This window comes from Linepithema humile, chromosome 4 (genome assembly GCF_040581485.1).
Source record: "Linepithema humile isolate Giens D197 chromosome 4, Lhum_UNIL_v1.0, whole genome shotgun sequence".
Taxonomy (NCBI): Eukaryota; Metazoa; Arthropoda; class Insecta; order Hymenoptera; family Formicidae; genus Linepithema; species Linepithema humile.
This window is the reverse complement of record NC_090131.1, coordinates 6,098,076-6,115,308: the sequence shown is the minus strand read 5'-3', so window position 1 is coordinate 6,115,308 and position 17,233 is coordinate 6,098,076. Positions and strand designations below refer to the sequence as shown.

The following is a 17,233-nucleotide window of genomic DNA, read 5'->3' as shown; positions in this document are numbered from 1 at the left end:
TACGCGGTTTTTTTTAAAGCGATGCTTTGAAACATGATAAGCAAGGTTAGGTTAGGTTAGATTAATAACAACTGATCACAGCTGATTGACGAGGCATGAGTGGACCTTTCAATATATTGTTGTCAATTGTGTTTCCACAATTTCAAATTTTTTTATTTTAATTTTGTCACAAATTTGATAAATTGTGAACATGAACTGTTCATTTTGTTGAAGTTTCTTTAATTTAGTCATCTTTTATCTTATTGAAATTTTAATTTTAAATACAAGTTACGTTATGCTTCTCATGTTTATAAATATAAATATAATATTATAAGTTTTAGGACGTTAACTATGGGACACTCCCAAAAAAGTGAGTCAAACATAGATCACGCAATTGCAGGAGCTGCTAGTGGGTTTATAACAAGATTTCTATGTCAACCTTTAGATGTTATAAAAATAAGATTCCAAGTAAGTTCTAAAAACTACAAACACACTTTGGTAATTTTTAAAATTCTACAATTAACTCATTATTTTCTTGTTGCAGTTACAAGTCGAACCAATTTCAAAATGTCATGGTAGTAAATACAAATCTCTACCACAAGCTTTTTTGCTAATTTTGAGAGAAGAAGGAATTTTTGCTTTATGGAAAGGCCATGTACCTGCACAATTGCTCTCAATTGTTTATGGGATGGCTCAGGTAGAGAACAAAAATTTTTCAATGATATATTTAGTTAAACTTAATGAATCAATCTGTATTACTTGATGTTCCATGTTTCTAATCCATATTTTTGCAGTTTTATTCCTATAATGTATTCATGAAAACAATCCAAGATATATCAAAAATTGAGGAACGGAATCACTTTATATATATACATTTTATCGCTGGTGCTGGTGCAGGAAGCGTGGCGACAATTGCCTCATTTCCTTTCGATACTGTAAGAACTAGATTAGTAGCCCAATCGAATAATCATCAAGTGTATAAAGGAGTGTTACATTCCTGTAGGCAAGTATATATACAAGTATAATATACAAGAAATTAATTCTTAATTAATAATAAAAATTATAACATTTTACCGATTAATAGAAATTTGTTGTCTTTTTTTATCAAAATAAAATTCCTGTTTTTATATTCTTTAATAACATATATTATCCTTTTTTCAGTTCGATTATTCGACATGAGTCACCAAAAGTCTTCTTTTATGGTCTACTACCAAATTTATTACAAATTGCTCCACATACTGGCCTGCAATTTGCATTCTATGAATTTTTTATAGATTTCTATAAAAAATACACCTCCAATACCGATACTAGTTTCTATAATTCTATGTTTTCTGGTAGTATTGCTGGACTCTTAGCGAAAACCATCGTGTATCCGTTTGATCTTGCTAGAAAGAGATTGCAGATACAGGGTTTTCAGCAAGGACGTAAAGGATTTGGTAAATTCTTTCAATGTAATGGATTATTAGATTGCTTGAAAGTAACTGTAAAAGAGGAGGGAGTGCAGGGCTTGTTCAAAGGTTTAGTGCCGAGTCAAGTAAAAGCTGCTATAACCTCGGCTCTGCATTTTACCGCGTATGAACAAGTTTTATTATTATTAAAATTATTGCGGTAATAATAGCTTAAATAAAGTGAGTAAAATGTGTATTTAATGTATCTAATGTATTTAGTCATAATAATCTAATGTGTCATCTCATATTTGCTATAAAATCTGTGATCAATTTATTATATATTAATTTACACATTTTATAAAAGACTGATAGCATAATAAAATTATTAAAATTTATAAATTATATCTTTTTGTTATAAGTGATTGAAAATAAATACCTGATCGAATATATATCATATCATGATTAGGAAGAATCCTATACACTGTACAATCACGGTAATGATGCAACTATGTTAAATCAATTTGTGCAGGCATATTTTCTGGAGTTCCTTCCAGGACAGCTATAATATTTCTTGCTGTGATTCTGGCCATTTCTTCTCTGGTTTCTGTGGTGGCACTTCCTATGTGAGGTAGAACCACTAAAAGAACAATTACAAATTAATATCATTCAATATAAAATAATAGCATAAGTCTGTGTAAATATACCTACCGCAATTATCTAGTTTTAAAAGTTCACTGTCTAAAGGTATTGGTTCTGGTGTCATAACATCTAAACCAGCTGCTGAGATTGTGCCATTCTTCAAAGCGCTTATCAGCGCTTCTTGATCCACGACATCTCCACGACTGCCGTTAACGAATATGGCCGTTTTCTTCATTTGTTTAAAAGCTTCCGTATTAAATATATGTTTCGTTTCTGATGTCAATGCTACGGCCACTATGACGAAATCGCTGTCCTTGAGCAGTCTATTAAATTCAACTTTTTCACCGCCAAATTTAGATGCTTCAGGTTTGATTGTTCTACTTGTGTATAATATTTTGGCAATGTTGAAACCCTTGAGTAGCTCTGCGACTCGGAAGCCTATTCTCCCCAAACCGACGATTCCTACAGTTTTTCCTGACAATCCTGTACCGCACATCCACACAGGTGCCCAGGCTTTCCATTCACCTCTGTAAAATAACGATGTGTTTAATTCATTATATTGCAAGGATTATATTTTTAATATTGAACATACTTGTAGATTGCCTTATTTGCTTGCAGTAATTTCCTTGATGTGGCTAATAAAAGACCTACTATCAATTCTGCAGTAGCTTCAGTCAGAACATCTGGAGTGTAACCAACTCTAATGCCTCTTCTCTTTAAAGCATTTAAATCTAGATGATCTACTCCTACTGACATAGATGCCACAATTTTTAATTGTGGACCAGCAGCATCTAAAATCTCATCGTCTATCTTGTCTGTTAGCACACAATACAAGGCATCTATTCCAGGGATTTTGGATAACAACTGCGACCGTGGTATTGGTTCATGTTTATCCCATAATATGATTTGACACCTGGAAACAGAGTACAATATTAGATTGATTGTAACATTTATTTCATAACATAATTGTATAAAATTATATAAAGAATGGAGTAAAAATATACAGCGTAATTGTAAAAAGTTCAGACAAAGAATGAGAGTATATAAAGAAATTATATATTCAATATAAGTTTTTAAAAATCAAAATTTAAATGCATATAAATGTAATACTCACCGTTCACGCAATAAATTTAAGCCTGCGTCAGGTATATCTGGCCGTGTAACCAAGACTTTAGGTTTATCCGGTCTTTCCATTCTGGCAGAACTCGATATCAGTACTTTCGTCAAGCTGATTCTGTTTGAAAAAATAAATCTATCGCTTTGCTTAAAGAAACGGACAGCATTTATGAATAGCATTATTTATTAGCATTTATTTTTGCATATACTCGTCGCACAATACGTCAACACACTAACCTTATAATTGCGACTTGAGAAAAAAATGTAAATATAAGTTTGTAACACAAGTTTATAATATTGAGCCAGTGTTCGGCGTCTAAATTGAGAATTACATAATACGAAAATATGTTTACTGCAATAAATAACAAAGATATAACTCCAATATTCTTATGATAAGAAATAATGTGTACGTTCACATGTCAGAGACACAGTTATCATAATCGGCACACGGTAAACAGTGTTCTGAATGTACCTACTTTCAAAATTATTCTATTATTTTATTGAACATATTTATTTTACTTTCTTTTGCAAATACTGAAATAGTTCTTTTATATTTCACTAACAAAAAACTTAATAAATTATACATAACAGGAATAGGTGTAATATGATTTTGTTTTCGATATCTGAAATTTGATTTATTTTTTTCATTCAGCTATTATTCTTTCGTATCCTAGTAGTAAAATGTTAAAACACAGTTATACATAAATTAAGAAAGATAAAAGATAAAACAGTTTTATAGATTTTCTTTATAAAAATAATACTTTTATATGCTATAAAATACAAGAATATATCTATTAATTGTCAAATACTTCTTGTATACATTAATAAGCAAGTACTTTGTCATTTTCTAAATCAACAGATTGCTTTGCATCTTCCTGGTTTCTCATGGCAGCCGTAACTGTGTTCTTCATTAGCATTGCCACTGTCATAGGTCCTACACCACCAGGAACTGGTGTGATATGTCCAGCAACTTCCTTCACGCTATTGTAATCCACGTCTCCCACCAGGCGATACTTGCCGTCTGCTGTCTTTACCCTGGTGATTCCCACATCAATTACGCAAGCGCCTGGCTTTATCATTTCTTTGGTTATCAGCCCGGGAACTCCGGCAGCTACTACAATCAGATCTGCCAGCTTTGTGAATTTTTCTAATTCTGTGTGAGGCGTATGGCGATGGCAGATTGTTGTTGTCATATCTAGTGCACCCGTTTCAGCTAAAAAGGAAAAATACACAATTTTAGTTTAAAAAATAAATGATTATATTATATTATAAATTCTTGAACATTGCTATTATTGTAAATATTAAAATATAAATCTGAATTTTTTGTGAAAAAAGAAAATACAAATTGACAAAAAAAAAAAAGAATAAAAAGCAAACTAAATTATTATGAAATAACTTCAGTTGTAAGAATGTAGATAGTGCTGTAAGTAGGTCATGTGAGAGGTCAAGGAAGATAGAATACATAAATTTATTGCTGGCTACTGATATGACTCTATGTTAGAACGAGGAAGTTGCTATTAAATTGATAAATTAATTACCTTTTCCATCCGCATGAAGTAACAGTGCAATAGGCAGTCCGACATGTTTTGACCTACCTACAACCACAGCATTTTTTCCAAAAGTTTCAATTTTAGTCCTAAGTACTAATTCTTTGACAGCTAAGGCAGTGGCTGGTACAATGCTGCTGTTGTCCAGTGTCAGATTACCGATGTTTGCCAAGTGAAAACCATCTACATCTTTTTTAGGAATTATTGCTTGACATATTTCTTTCTCATTTATGCTTTTTGGCAGTGGTAATTGTACCAGAACACCATCAACAGATGGATCTTTATTGAGATTATCAATTTCCTTCATAAGATCTGCTTGTGTTATGTTTTCTCCCAGATGAATGGTATAACTCTCAATTCCTGATTAATAAAAAAATTTAGTTAATATGTGAGCTACTGATAAATGTAGTTATTTATTTATTAGAAATAAAAATAAAATTACCTACTAATTTTGCTGCTTTCATTTTCCTACCAATATAGGCTTTACTAGAGGGATGATTCCCTACTAATATTGCCACCAGCTTTGGCCTCTTCTTCCCAGCATTTGTACAAGTATCCACAACAATTTTTAGTTCTTCTTGAATCTCTTCTGCTATTCTTTTCCCATCAATTATTACTGCTTCTTGCCTATAAATAACATTCAAAATTCAAATTTAATTGTTAAATTTTAATTAAAAATTATATTATTACTAGTAGTAAATATTTTTTACACTGAAAAATCACAGTTTATTATTATTATATTTTGTTTAATAAATTAAAGCAATTATACACACACAAGTTTAAAGAAAGAAGATGTTTCTACACTTACCGGATTTTTGACAGGTGCAGTTTCCTCGCAAACTTTTGCGAGACGACGGAGACGACGTTCCTCCAGGAGAACATTGCTGTTGTTGCTTCGAGTTCACTTATTATTCTGAAGCGTGCTACCGCATGCCGCTGAGCAAGGGACAGAAGTAAGCGAATGATTCCGGATAGAAGACTTGTGCAATCCCTATGCGTCTGCGATAATATATGTGCGTTGTGTTCTAACAAACAACCGTCATAAAAACGACAAACAGTTCGCAGGGGGTCGATAGTACGTGCTGACGTATTTGTCCGTCTTGTGAAATCGATCGACCTTTAACCGAAACCGCGAGTGAAAGGCGAACGATCAGAGCACTTGCTCAACCAGTTTCGCCTTTTTCTGACCGGAAGAACTATGTAGAAAAATAGCTGATTAGGTCTTGGAATGGGACAGCTTATTAGAGAGTCCATATTTGCGATCAGCGACAGGTAACAATGACGCGCGTTAAGTACGGAATTGACGTTATCTGTAGAGAGATATTTTTGGTAAAATAATTTCAATAAAAAATTAAAGATGGTGCCACGAATCCGCGGTACACGTGTGCATAGGTAATTAGAGATATACGAGATGCCTTATAAGAATCGTATAATTGTATAAATATAAAATAATATAATTTTCTTATTATTTCTTATTTATTGTAAAATTTCCCTTATATATTTATCTTTTCTCTTGTATATTATAAAATTTGTTTCAATAATTTACGCAAAATAATTTTTTATATATCAACAAGTTATAGCATCAGAATATCCTTATTGAATTTAAGATAACTATTAATTACATTTTAATTTTATTAATTTTTTTCTTAATTGCTTTTAAAATCTTTGATATTAATATTGTAGCACTTTATCTCCTTAGAAAATATTATAAAAATTCTATGGACATGGTTGTCGTATAATATTTTTTGCTCGTAAAATAAAAATTGCTTATTAAATGATTAATTATTTGCAAATAATGCTTTTTTAATTAATAATAATTTCAAATAGTAAAAAATAATAAGTAATCAATTAAATAATAACAGAGTTACGGTTGCATTAATATTGAGCTAGAAGGTCACATATTAAAAAGACGCGATGAAAGGCTGAGCGAAATAATGTAATAGACGTTGCAGCGATTACGTAAAATTATCGGTAACTTACGAGCCCGGAAAAGAGGTGCGCGCCTCGGCGACGAAGTAATATCACGTTGGAACTGTATTAAGAGTATGAAATATGACTAAGCGTACTACTAGGCGTGCCGGTCATATTATTACCCCGATCCATCGTGTCGTAACTACTGTAACGTGTGGCCCGCATAGTAAATATTAAACACCAGACCCGCGATATTCGATTATACGCTCGTATATCGCGAAATTTGATGGACACACCGCGTGATGCGGAACCTGTCCGACATGATATGTGAAGAGTCAAAATATCTGAATAATATATAAATCGTCTAAAATATAAGTGGAAATTTTTCAGACAAAAGCAGGAAAAACTCGAGAAGATTTTGTAATAAAAATATTGTTAATAGAAATCTATTATTATCCACTGATAGATCAATGAAACGTTCATATCGCAATTTCGCAACGATGCATTGTCACTATTTTGTCGTAAATCTAATCTAATTTGAGTCTATCGGTTATCACCAAGTATTTCGGTATCCAGGATACTGGTAAATTTTAGCAGTTCCCTACAGTGGCCGAATATTTAGTCGGCCGCAAGGATTGGACGCATAGGACGCATACCTTTCGCGATATTATAAGCCGAGCTTGAGCTTCCTCGACGTGCGACCATTGATCAAATAGTTAGTCTCAGTTGCGACCGGAGTGCTGGTATGTGTGAATGCGCGTTTGTTGCTAAATCTTGCTGTCAAAATTTCGGTGCACGAGTAAATCGATTGCAGTACTCTAGCTAAAATGCCTAGCGTTGCCATGGAAAATATTTCTAGTATTTTCGATGACGCGGAAAAAGACAATATGTCACACGATACATTCAAACAAATATATCGTTAGTGTGTGTTGTAATTATATATATTTAAAATGTTATACCTGTATAGATTTGATATATTACATAAAAATATAAATATCTTTTTAACCATTTTAAAAATGGGAAAGAACATTTTTTAATTGTGCTATATGATCTCTCAGTCGGAAAAAATTTATATTCTTATTATCTCTTTTTATGCAATTATTTAAAGGTTTTATCAAATTTATAATAATATCAAAATACTGACATATATTAAATACTAATTTGAGTCTTTATTTCGTGCAGCTAGTAATTTGTTTCGTTTGAAAATAATTATTTTACTGCTTCAAAGGATAATAAAGTGTGACCAATGTCGGTATTAAAATTGAGCATAAGCTCTAGAAAGTAGAATATTAATACACGTACAAAAAATATAATGTAAATTATGAAACGTACGCTCTCTCGTAAATATCTGGTTTTATATTTTATCCAGACAAGAGAGAGAAGGGCGAGAGAAGAGAGAGTACAACGAGTATAACTATGTGACGCAGCTCAGCTATTTTAGTCGTTAGTGATTAATTCTAGCGAGTTCTTTTCGCGTGTGTCCGCGTGCTGCTTGAATTTCCTAAATTCACGGGCTGGCTTTAAGCCTGTCAGAATTCCTCGGCACTCAACATTTTAACAATTCGGTACTCGCCATAACTACGCAACTATGATAATTATGCGACCCCTTTAGTAGCGTCATTTCCTGTAAATGGGTCTCCATGATTTTCGTGTTTTCGTCATTTCTTCATTTTCCGCACTATGTAAGAGCGTCACTTTTCTCTCTTTTTTTTTTTTTTTCATTTAGGAGTAGAATTACTCGAGATATTTCAGACGGCGGCGACACGATTGGTGAACCGCGTGCGGACTGCATTATGCAAAAAAATATGCGCCCGTTGAACGAATAAATATGTATTCCTGTCTCGTACGTGCCACCCCTCGCCTTTTGTCCTCTTCCCCTTCGCCCGGGAGCTTCGCGACAGCGCTCATACATAATTTATCGTCCGAAGAATCCGCGCGCTCTCAGCGATAAAACAGTTACTATAATCGGTATACATCGTTATCGCTATCGACGCGACACAGCAGGCGAGGCTTGCATAAGATTCGTGTCTACGAAATTCGGCTCTCATCCCCGTATCTTTTATCTATACTCCTACTTTTCAAGCGGAAAATATGCTTTGTCTTTCTATAAATTTTTAATGCGCAAAAAATACAAATTTTTGACAGCTGTTTATATAAAATTTATGGATATCCGGACAGCAAGCGAGATTTGCATAAGCTTGTGTCTTTCAAATTCAGAGCTCTCATCCCCGTATCTTATTTTTATCTATACAAAGTGTCCTGCTCCTACTATCAATTTTTCTATAATTTGATAATCGAAGAACTAAAAATTATTAGACGTTTATATTAAAAAAAAAAAAAAAAAAAAAAAAAAAAAAAGAAAGCTTTGAAAAAAAATATGCTTAAGACATCATATGATAAAAGTGACACATCTCTGTGTCATCATTTTGTCATTTGTTGCAATCGTTTGCCGATAATGTTATCTCTATTTTTATTCTACACGTATATGGGGGGTCTTGATAAACTGCAAAGAATCGTATAATATAAATGAATTTGTTTGCGATATCGTCTGTAACGAAGTGATGACACAATACTGGTCGCTGGCATCTCTAAAAACAGCGGAGATGTCGACAGACCGTTGACGTCAGTAGGTCATACATCGGCTTGTCGCGAGTCAACTTTTGCAATGAATATTCGTTCGCGTTCGCAGACAACAATGACAGCCGACATCGTGGTTATTTTGACTGAAATTGTGCGTGACGATCGCAGTATCGTTGCAGCACGTGCAGCGTTTGCTGCTGGTTTTTATTATCGCGCTTCGACTCGATAACGCATCTCGCGTGTTTAATTACGCAAATATCCGTTTACAGACGTAAATTGAAAAATTTTTTCGAAACTTTATGACGGTACCTCGATAACTAATGTCTAAATTTAGACGCCACGTATTCTTAAATTCCTTTCGATCACTTTTCGCGCTGTCTATATAAAATCTCTTTCTGCGGTTATTACGCGCGCCGTTTGACTTCTGACACTATTTCCAATCTCGCGCGCGAGTTAATGAGGCAACGGCTTATTACGGAATTCCACCGGTCATTGATTGCCACTTGCAGTGCGCAGTTAATTAAGCTTTTAATTTAATGTAAGCGGCGGCGGCGGCGGCGGCACGGCACGGTGGCGGGCGCGTAAATTGTGCGATTTCTCATCGAGAATGTCGGACGTGTTTCGCGATTCCTGTGGAAATCTGGATTTGCGGCTGACGATTTCCATCAGAATCTAGACTGGCGGCTGACCGCATTTACGGTATTACTACTTGCCGGAAACAGGGATTCGCCGGACCTCGGGAGTCCTCCCTGTTACCGCTATTGAGATATGTGTAACGCACACGAGTATTACTTAAAAAATTATGCAATTAATTAAATGTGGAATTGTGTAGAAATCGTTCAATTCTTCTCTGTCTATCGTGAATGTGTTTGATGCTCAATAAAATTCGGAATTAATTTCAGTTGAATTAATTCGATTTTAAATAGATGCTATAATACATAAAACAATTTTTATAATTAAATAAATTTTTAATAAATATGAATATGTAAATATATTGCATAAAATTCACCGAGTTTTTTCCATTGATGAAAATACGCGGATACCTTTGCAGGTATCACGTGAAGCATTTTGATATGTTGCTCATATTAGTTACATGATATCAATATAATAACTGCGCGCACCATGGACATAGTCCACGTTTAAAGAAAACAATGTGTCACAGGCGATGGTAAATAAAAAGGATGTAAAACACGACATAGCGATGCACATAGCACGACGCTGTGTAGTCTGCAAACGATAAACACAACTTTGTTGGACAAATTCGAATATTGCAAACTATCTGTCGCTCGTGTTGGCTTGCTGAAAAATGCGTTGCAGAAAATCAATATATGTCTTCAATTAAGCGATACGTAAGATAAACCGATAAAGTGGAAAGAAAGTCTTGAAAGAATAAGCCAAGAAATTTTTTTCATAAAATTTAAGAACAGCTTAAAAAAAAAAGAAAACTTTCGCAATTCTCGTAATTGAACACTCTTCGACTATGCCACTTGCGAGCTTGAATTACTTATATATGGCATTTATTATAGATATACTGCACATATCATTTTTCATTAGGACTATCTTTGCAAGTCATTCTTTCGTAATTACAGCAGGATCGTATCCTACTAAGCTGCTTTGTTTGACGTCAGCTGCAATTTATAGTTTTTGAAAAATGGAAGGTCTTTAAAAACTGTGCAAAGTTCCTGCAACGGATGCGTCCACTTTCGTGATGGATGACTCGTGACGCTTCTCAAAATTGCAATGACACCGGCACAGAAATCTCGGCGCAGATTTATACACTCGCCGTTCATAACGTGCGTGGGACGCTTCATCTTTCGCGCGAGGAAATCGTTACTTCGGTGGTTCGGTGGCCGCTTTATCGCCGCTAAATCCGCGTTTCGCGTCGCACGTCGCGCGCGGCTGTAATAATTAAAATATTATTTCGCGATAAAAACAGAAAGGCAGAGGAAAATGGAGCGATAAGCGTAACGAGCCCATCGCCGACGTGAAAGCGTTTCCATTTAATTACAATCGATCGCGGCGGGGATCGCCTTCGGCATCGGCTCGGGGAAGCGGTTTTATCGGCGGTCAGCCACGGCGGTTCGTACATCGGCGTTAAAACCACCACTCAAATTTGCAGAACTTTTTATTCGCCCCACTCCTTCCCCCCACCTCTCGCCGCCCGCCCGCCCGCCCGTCCTCTTACCGGCCGCTCTTTTCGGAGAAGCTTAAAATTTTAGAGAGCTTTTCTTCTTGTCCACCGTTCTCTTTCCTCCGCTCCTTCCTCCCCCTTTCGCCGGCTCTTCCTCTCACGTCATTTGGTTAAGAGATTCTTTTTCGTCCGCGCATTCGACAGTTCTCTGTACTGCTTGCCGTGCGGTAAGCAACGGAAAAATGTTTGATCTACTTGATGCAGCGCTTTCAATCGTTCTCCCGATTCTTGGTTTCTCCTTTTGAACGTCCGACCTTCTCTTATTCACCTCGCCCGCGGGTTCGAGTCTTGCCGGCATTCTCTTTCCGTTTCGCCGTCTCGCAATTTTTCGTTTGCGTGGGTAAACACGTGTGGCCGCGGTTCCACGGAGACCAAGCAGTCGCGCGCGAGATCGAATTTTGTTTGAAAAGAATTTCTAATCGCGCAAGTGCTTAATATGTGAGATTGATGGGAACAATCGAAGAGTTCGTTCCTTTCCAAGTTGTTTTAAATTTATATTTGAAGATTACTTGAAAATGTATATGACATAGAAATGTAATTGAAAAATTATATATAATCTTGCATTATGGCGGACTTAAGAACAGTGGACTTTCCGTCCGCGGTGGCATTTCCGGTCATCGTTCTCGCGGCCACTCGCCGCTTCTTGCGAGCGCTCGTTTGTCATTTTTTGAGCAAAGTTCATTGCTTCCCGGGCCATCGGACGTGAGCTATAAAAAATATAAGAAAAAGAAGGAAGGGAAAGACGATAGTGAGAAGAAGGCGGGAGAAACACTTTGAAGCAGAACGAAACTTTAGAGCTGGCGTTATTGATGTCTTCGGTAGACGTGTGCAAGCGACGCGGGGAGGGCGGGCGGGTGGGCGGTAAGGGGCTTGGGTAATCCTGAGAGCAGCCTGAAAGGCCAAATGAGAAATACTTTCCGATCGGGTAGCAGCCTCGCCGGCGAGGCTTAAGAGACTTCATATAACGCTCCTGATCCTCGACATCTTAGCCCGGCGTTGAGATTTCGACGCTTTTATTACGTAACTGCCAATTCTTCTTGTCGAACCCCGTCAAATCGTAATCTACGTTTGTACTTCTCCAAACGGAGAGAAGTTCACTTCGAAATATGTCTTATCATCTTGAAACCTGAAGAGTTGAACATCAAATTTCTCTCGTAAAGAACTAATATATACGTATTTTCTCTGCACGCGAGAGTTGAAAATTTTCCCTGCATGTCTCGCAGTTTTAAACTTCAGTCGCGATGCTAATCGAGAGACGAAGGAGGGAGAGAGACGGTAGGAAAAAATTAATTACGGGCGTACAACGACCTGTAATGACTATAACGAGTCAGTGTGTACCGAAGTACAGCGGGGGGGAAAGCGTCCTGTCGGCAGTAATAGTAAATTAGGCAATAAATAATCGCGTTTAAGTAGCAACGTAATTCCAGCCGGTAGTCTTACGGCCGCTATTAAGGCCATTATTGCGAATCTCTTAATTTGCGAAAAACGCTGCCTTCTCGCGGCAAGAGAATGCAAGGAGGAGGCGGGGCGCTTTTAGAGGTGCTAAATGAAACACCGCGGGGTTGAAACTGTTCGCCGCATGTGTCGGGATATTATTCATTTTAACCAACCGGCTTTTGACCTCTTTTCGCCGGAATATCGCTCTCTCTTTCCTTTCCTTCCGTGTTCTCTCACTTATCTTTCTCTCGACCATTACTATAAACAACCGCGACGGTTAATGGCTATTTATCGCACTCTCTTGAAACGTCATTCTCCTCGAGAGCACAAGATTGTTTACGCAAATTTTATCCAAATTCTTGAAATAACTTTCTGTATGAATGATTCGAAATATTAATAGCTTTTCAGCTCATAAAGAATAAAAGAAATAAAATGTTAGGAGCTTAAAAGACTTTTCTTATTTTGTATTTTATTTTAGACAAGCATTCTTTCATTCTTTCAATTTGCGAGTATAAGTTGTTAAGAAATTTAATAATTAAAATTGTGAAATTGTAATACAAAATTAGCAAACTTAATCAAGATTTCACTAACGAGTCGCGATTTTGACCAAAGAATTCCTTGATTAAATTTGGCAAATTTCTTGACATTTTTCGCGTGGTATCTCACACTTATTTTCATATGTTAATATGACATTATTGAAGCAAACAGACAAGGCAGCCACTGCTTTAAGCTTGTCTTGTTCTTTCTCCCCTCCGGCACCCGAAAAGGCGGATATATACACTAAGACTCCTCGGGAATACGAAATTTTCAAAGTTGCTTCCCGTTCCAGTCAATGTCTTAAGTCTTACTCCGCTTTGGGTACAGTTCACGTTCTCCGCAGCATAATTTTACATCTTTAGACTTGAATATTTAAACGTAAGTCTGCCACTGCATTTGAGGATTCGCGAGCGTGGAGCCGCCGCGGCTTCGCGTAACTTTTACATGATGTTCTATTGTATGAGAATACGTAAAGATTTTTTTGGGCAAGATACGGGCTACAATACGAGACCGCCAGAATGCGTAAAACGCGCGCGTATTCCATTTTCTTTGATACCAGCAATTAAAAAGCGGAGAACAAAGGATAAAGGAACAGTTTAAGCAATAACGGTCGGAATTCTGTATAGTTTCTGGAGAATTTTAAGGCTCAGTTATCGAGCTATTTAATTCTAAAGATTGGAAAATTATAAGCAAAATAATTACAAAGTATTTAAATAATCTTTTACAAAAATTTGCTGAAATTTCCAGATGAGAGAAGTCGCGGGAATCTGATTGTGAGATACTTCACATAAATACAATATTAATTAATATACTACATAATCAAATATGAAATAAGTAATAAATTTTTTACGAAAATTTATCAAACTGAAATTTATCAAATTTACCAAAATTTCCATAGATGAGTGAAATCGCGGGAATCTGAAATACTTCGCGTAAATACAATATTAGCTAATGTTTTACAGGAAAAGCTGTTAGCTTTTAATCTTTGTTACCTTTAGAATTCGAGTTTTATCTTTAATCTTCATGCGTATTTCGATATTATTTGTCATAGTCTCTGCACAATGTTCCGCATAACGGGCCCTCCTCTTCGCTCGCACATTTCATCCTTCTCCTTTCAACGCCTCTCTCTCTCTCTCTCTCTCTCTCTCTCTCTCTCTCTCTCTCTTTCTCACCTGCGCTGCGGGGCTGCTACCAACGCAAGCTGTTAATTATGATTAATCATGTCTCGGAAATTAAAGCGATTAATCTTCCTGTTGTTACCGGCTCGAGAGAGCGTGCCTGCGCTTGTCTGCGCGCGTGTCCAGCGCTTCTGTTTTCCCTGCGAAAGCAGAGGGGTGGTTTTCCCAATTAGTTGGACCACTAATCGGCCCTTTAAGACTTACGCCGGTTCGCATAGTATGTCAGATAACGGCAGCTTAAGCCGCTCGTTACGGCGTAACGATATGTAAGTTACGTTATCGTACTCGCGTCCTCGCACTTTATCGTAACGGGCAAGTGCTCGCGGCTTTCATCGCAGTTCTAATAAAGTCACGCTTCATATACTTTTCACACCTCGGAGGGGGAAAAATTAAAAAAAAAAAAAAAAAAAAAACCAGCAGAGTGTACTCGTACTGTAAAAATCAGAGGAGAGATTATTAAAAAAATAAAGTACGAAAATCGAGGCAAGGAGCGAGCGGGAATGGACACGGGTCGTTACGCTGCTGTCGCTGCTGCATCGAGGGGAAGCTAATTGAGCGGAGCACATGAGCGGGCTCGATAAAGCTACCATCAAGCCTGGAAAGCCGCATTATTGAACATCGCTTCGAAGGTATCGCGTTGCAGAAAAAAAATATCCTGATACAGGCTGACTGAGAGGTTTGACGATCGCGCTCCTCGATTACGGACGCCGTGGAAAAACAGGCGAATCTTTATTCTTCCATCTTTACGACGCATCTCGGTAACAGCTACTGCGTAGCGTTTTGTACATTTCCCCGCCGCTTTTCAACCTCCCTCGCGCCGGCAGGGAAAAAGAAATCGCGCGCCGAGATTCGGAACAAAGGATTCCGACACGATAGCGCGCGGCTAGTGGTGTAAAAAGTGCGAACTATCGTAAATAAATAACCGATGGAGAGTGGTCGAGAGAGGTTGGTTTCTAAGTGCGAAATAGGGGTGTGCGATAGGGAGAGGGTGTGAGAGGACTCAGCGGGGGTGGGGCTTGAAATGAATGCGCGGTGCACGAAATGGGGCGGCTGCCGGTGAATGGAAGTGTCGGTGGTGGAAGCTGAGAGGAAGAGAGAGAAAGAGAGAGAAAGGGAGCGAGGGAGCAAAAGAATCCCCGGGAGTGAGAACACGAGAAGAGAGGGTTGGGCACGGGTTCGAGAGCGTGAAAATGCGAGGGCGGCAACCCCTTGTAAAAGAAAAATATATAAACTCGAAAGCCCGATAAAGTCAGTGCCTGCTGTTACAACAAGCCCCCTTTCTCTCTTTCACGTCGAAACGACGCCTCTTTGTCTCGTTTTCGTCCCTTTCTCTCTTTCGATGGCCAGCCGGCAGCATTTCGTTTCCTCTCTGAAATCCGGACCCGCGACCAGAAAAATGAAGAAACAAGCTAAAAGCGCCATCCGTAAATCCGAGTCACGTGTGACGACGATTCGCTTCGTCGCGCGCCGAGGGATGCGATATCGGCGAATCGCTCATCGCCCGCGAAAAACTTACAGCTCGATGAAACGGAATTTTACGTGGGCGAAAAACTCAGCTACATTACGCGCGATGTTATTTTCCGCAGTTTCCGCTTTACGGGTTTCGGAATTATTACCGGAGACTTTGCCATTCGCAACACGCGCCTGATATTGATTGAATCTCGTTAAGTCGCTTCGATGTCTTAAAGCTAAACCATTCGATGCTATTCTTCGATTGGAAACTAGGGCAAAGAAAAGCGTGAAATTATTTACTGCCTGCAGATAACAGATTGGATAGACTTTCGTTCCAGTAAAAAAAAAAAAAAAAAAAAAAAACAGTAATTGCACATTTAAATTCATTTACATGATCGAACAACAACTAAAAATGAAGCAAGAAAATTCTGCAATGACATTATTTATTAATTAAACACATTTGCAGCAGCAATATGTGTGAGTGCAAATTAATTATCGGCATTTTGCAACGCCGATAATCATAAATCAAATGTTCGCGAAATGACGCGATAATCGCGAATGAATTACTGACGTTTTGTAAGTAGCACTGGATGCTGGCGTAATTAACAGCGGCGTTAACGAGTTACATGGAAATGCTTAGCTCTGTCTCGTCCAAGACGCTCGATGGTCATCTCGAGGCGGTGTAATGGGTTAAACCTCTCAGTCCGCACGTTTACACGACCCACTTACACCGTCTTACTGACACTGGTTTAGAAACACAGCGTGCGCAGGGTGTTAAATGTCGCGTAAATGTTTCGCGCCGATGTTACAACACCGGTGTGCGCTAAATCCGTCGGCGAACATGCTAAGCCTTAAGGACAACGTTCCCGCTGCACGTAATACTCCGACAAAATTTGTCGTCGCTGCCGATCCCGCGTGTCGCACGTATGATTGCGGTGACTTTTCAAAACAAAGCCGCAGATTCACTGCCGTCTTCTCACTGCCGTGTATCGTAAAGTATTTGCGGAGTGGCTCGCAAAAATGCGCCAGTAAAATTTTCGGACGCGACAGAACGGATAACGGTTGAAATAATCTAACTGCTTACGTCGCGAGACTTTGAAAAGCATCGTCAAACTGATTGCAATAGCGATCGAGGATGTGAATGCGTTATTTTTTGGTACAATCGTTTCGTCGAAAATCTGCTCGAAAAGTTGCCGGGAAATGTATTTACCGCAACAGAACGACGCCTCTGTGTCGCGACAAAATCGTTCAATCAGGCACAGGATCGAGAGGGGAGAA

General features: G+C 37.8%; 3 protein-coding genes across 6 annotated transcripts in view; 1 reads left to right on the top strand and 2 right to left on the bottom strand.

The window, feature by feature from the left end:
* The first annotated feature begins 28 nt into the window (after positions 1 to 28).
* Tpc1 (Thiamine pyrophosphate carrier protein 1) lies at positions 29 to 1,769 on the top strand. Of its 2 annotated transcripts, none has more exons than XM_012366473.2 (5): positions 29 to 93; positions 315 to 447; positions 524 to 676; positions 774 to 982; positions 1,141 to 1,769. In XM_012366473.2, exons 2-5 carry the CDS (start codon positions 331 to 333, stop codon positions 1,589 to 1,591), a joined length of 930 nt encoding a protein of 309 aa, XP_012221896.2. In that variant the 5' UTR covers positions 29 to 93; positions 315 to 330; the 3' UTR covers positions 1,592 to 1,769. The 2 variants fall into 2 exon arrangements, with proteins under 2 accessions (XP_012221896.2, XP_067209212.1); XM_067353111.1 differs by having other exon boundaries at positions 32 to 93; positions 321 to 447.
* LOC105671920 (glyoxylate reductase/hydroxypyruvate reductase) lies at positions 1,675 to 3,720 on the bottom strand. Of its 3 annotated transcripts, none has more exons than XM_067353109.1 (5): positions 3,360 to 3,720; positions 3,121 to 3,269; positions 2,599 to 2,919; positions 2,076 to 2,533; positions 1,675 to 2,004 (listed from the first exon to the last, which is right to left on the bottom strand). In XM_067353109.1, the coding sequence occupies exons 2-5, from the start codon at positions 3,198 to 3,200 to the stop codon at positions 1,874 to 1,876; spliced, it is 990 nt and encodes a 329-aa protein (XP_067209210.1). In that variant the 5' UTR covers positions 3,201 to 3,269; positions 3,360 to 3,720; the 3' UTR covers positions 1,675 to 1,873. The 3 variants fall into 3 exon arrangements, with proteins under 3 accessions (XP_067209210.1, XP_067209211.1, XP_012221895.2); XM_067353110.1 differs by having other exon boundaries at positions 3,121 to 3,240; XM_012366472.2 differs by having other exon boundaries at positions 3,121 to 3,720.
* A 142-nt stretch (positions 3,721 to 3,862) lies between these two features.
* The window catches only part of Nmdmc (NAD-dependent methylenetetrahydrofolate dehydrogenase), a 59,454-nt gene continuing 46,083 nt past the window's right edge, over positions 3,863 to 17,233 (bottom strand). The window contains exons 4-7 of the mRNA XM_012366516.2: positions 5,478 to 5,668; positions 5,112 to 5,296; positions 4,661 to 5,029; positions 3,863 to 4,335 (exon numbers count right to left, since the gene is read on the bottom strand). Of these exons, the coding sequence (XP_012221939.1) occupies positions 3,944 to 4,335; positions 4,661 to 5,029; positions 5,112 to 5,296; positions 5,478 to 5,551 (1,020 nt within the window). The 5' untranslated portion in view covers positions 5,552 to 5,668 and the 3' untranslated portion in view covers positions 3,863 to 3,943. The remainder of the gene's footprint in view (positions 4,336 to 4,660; positions 5,030 to 5,111; positions 5,297 to 5,477; positions 5,669 to 17,233) is intronic.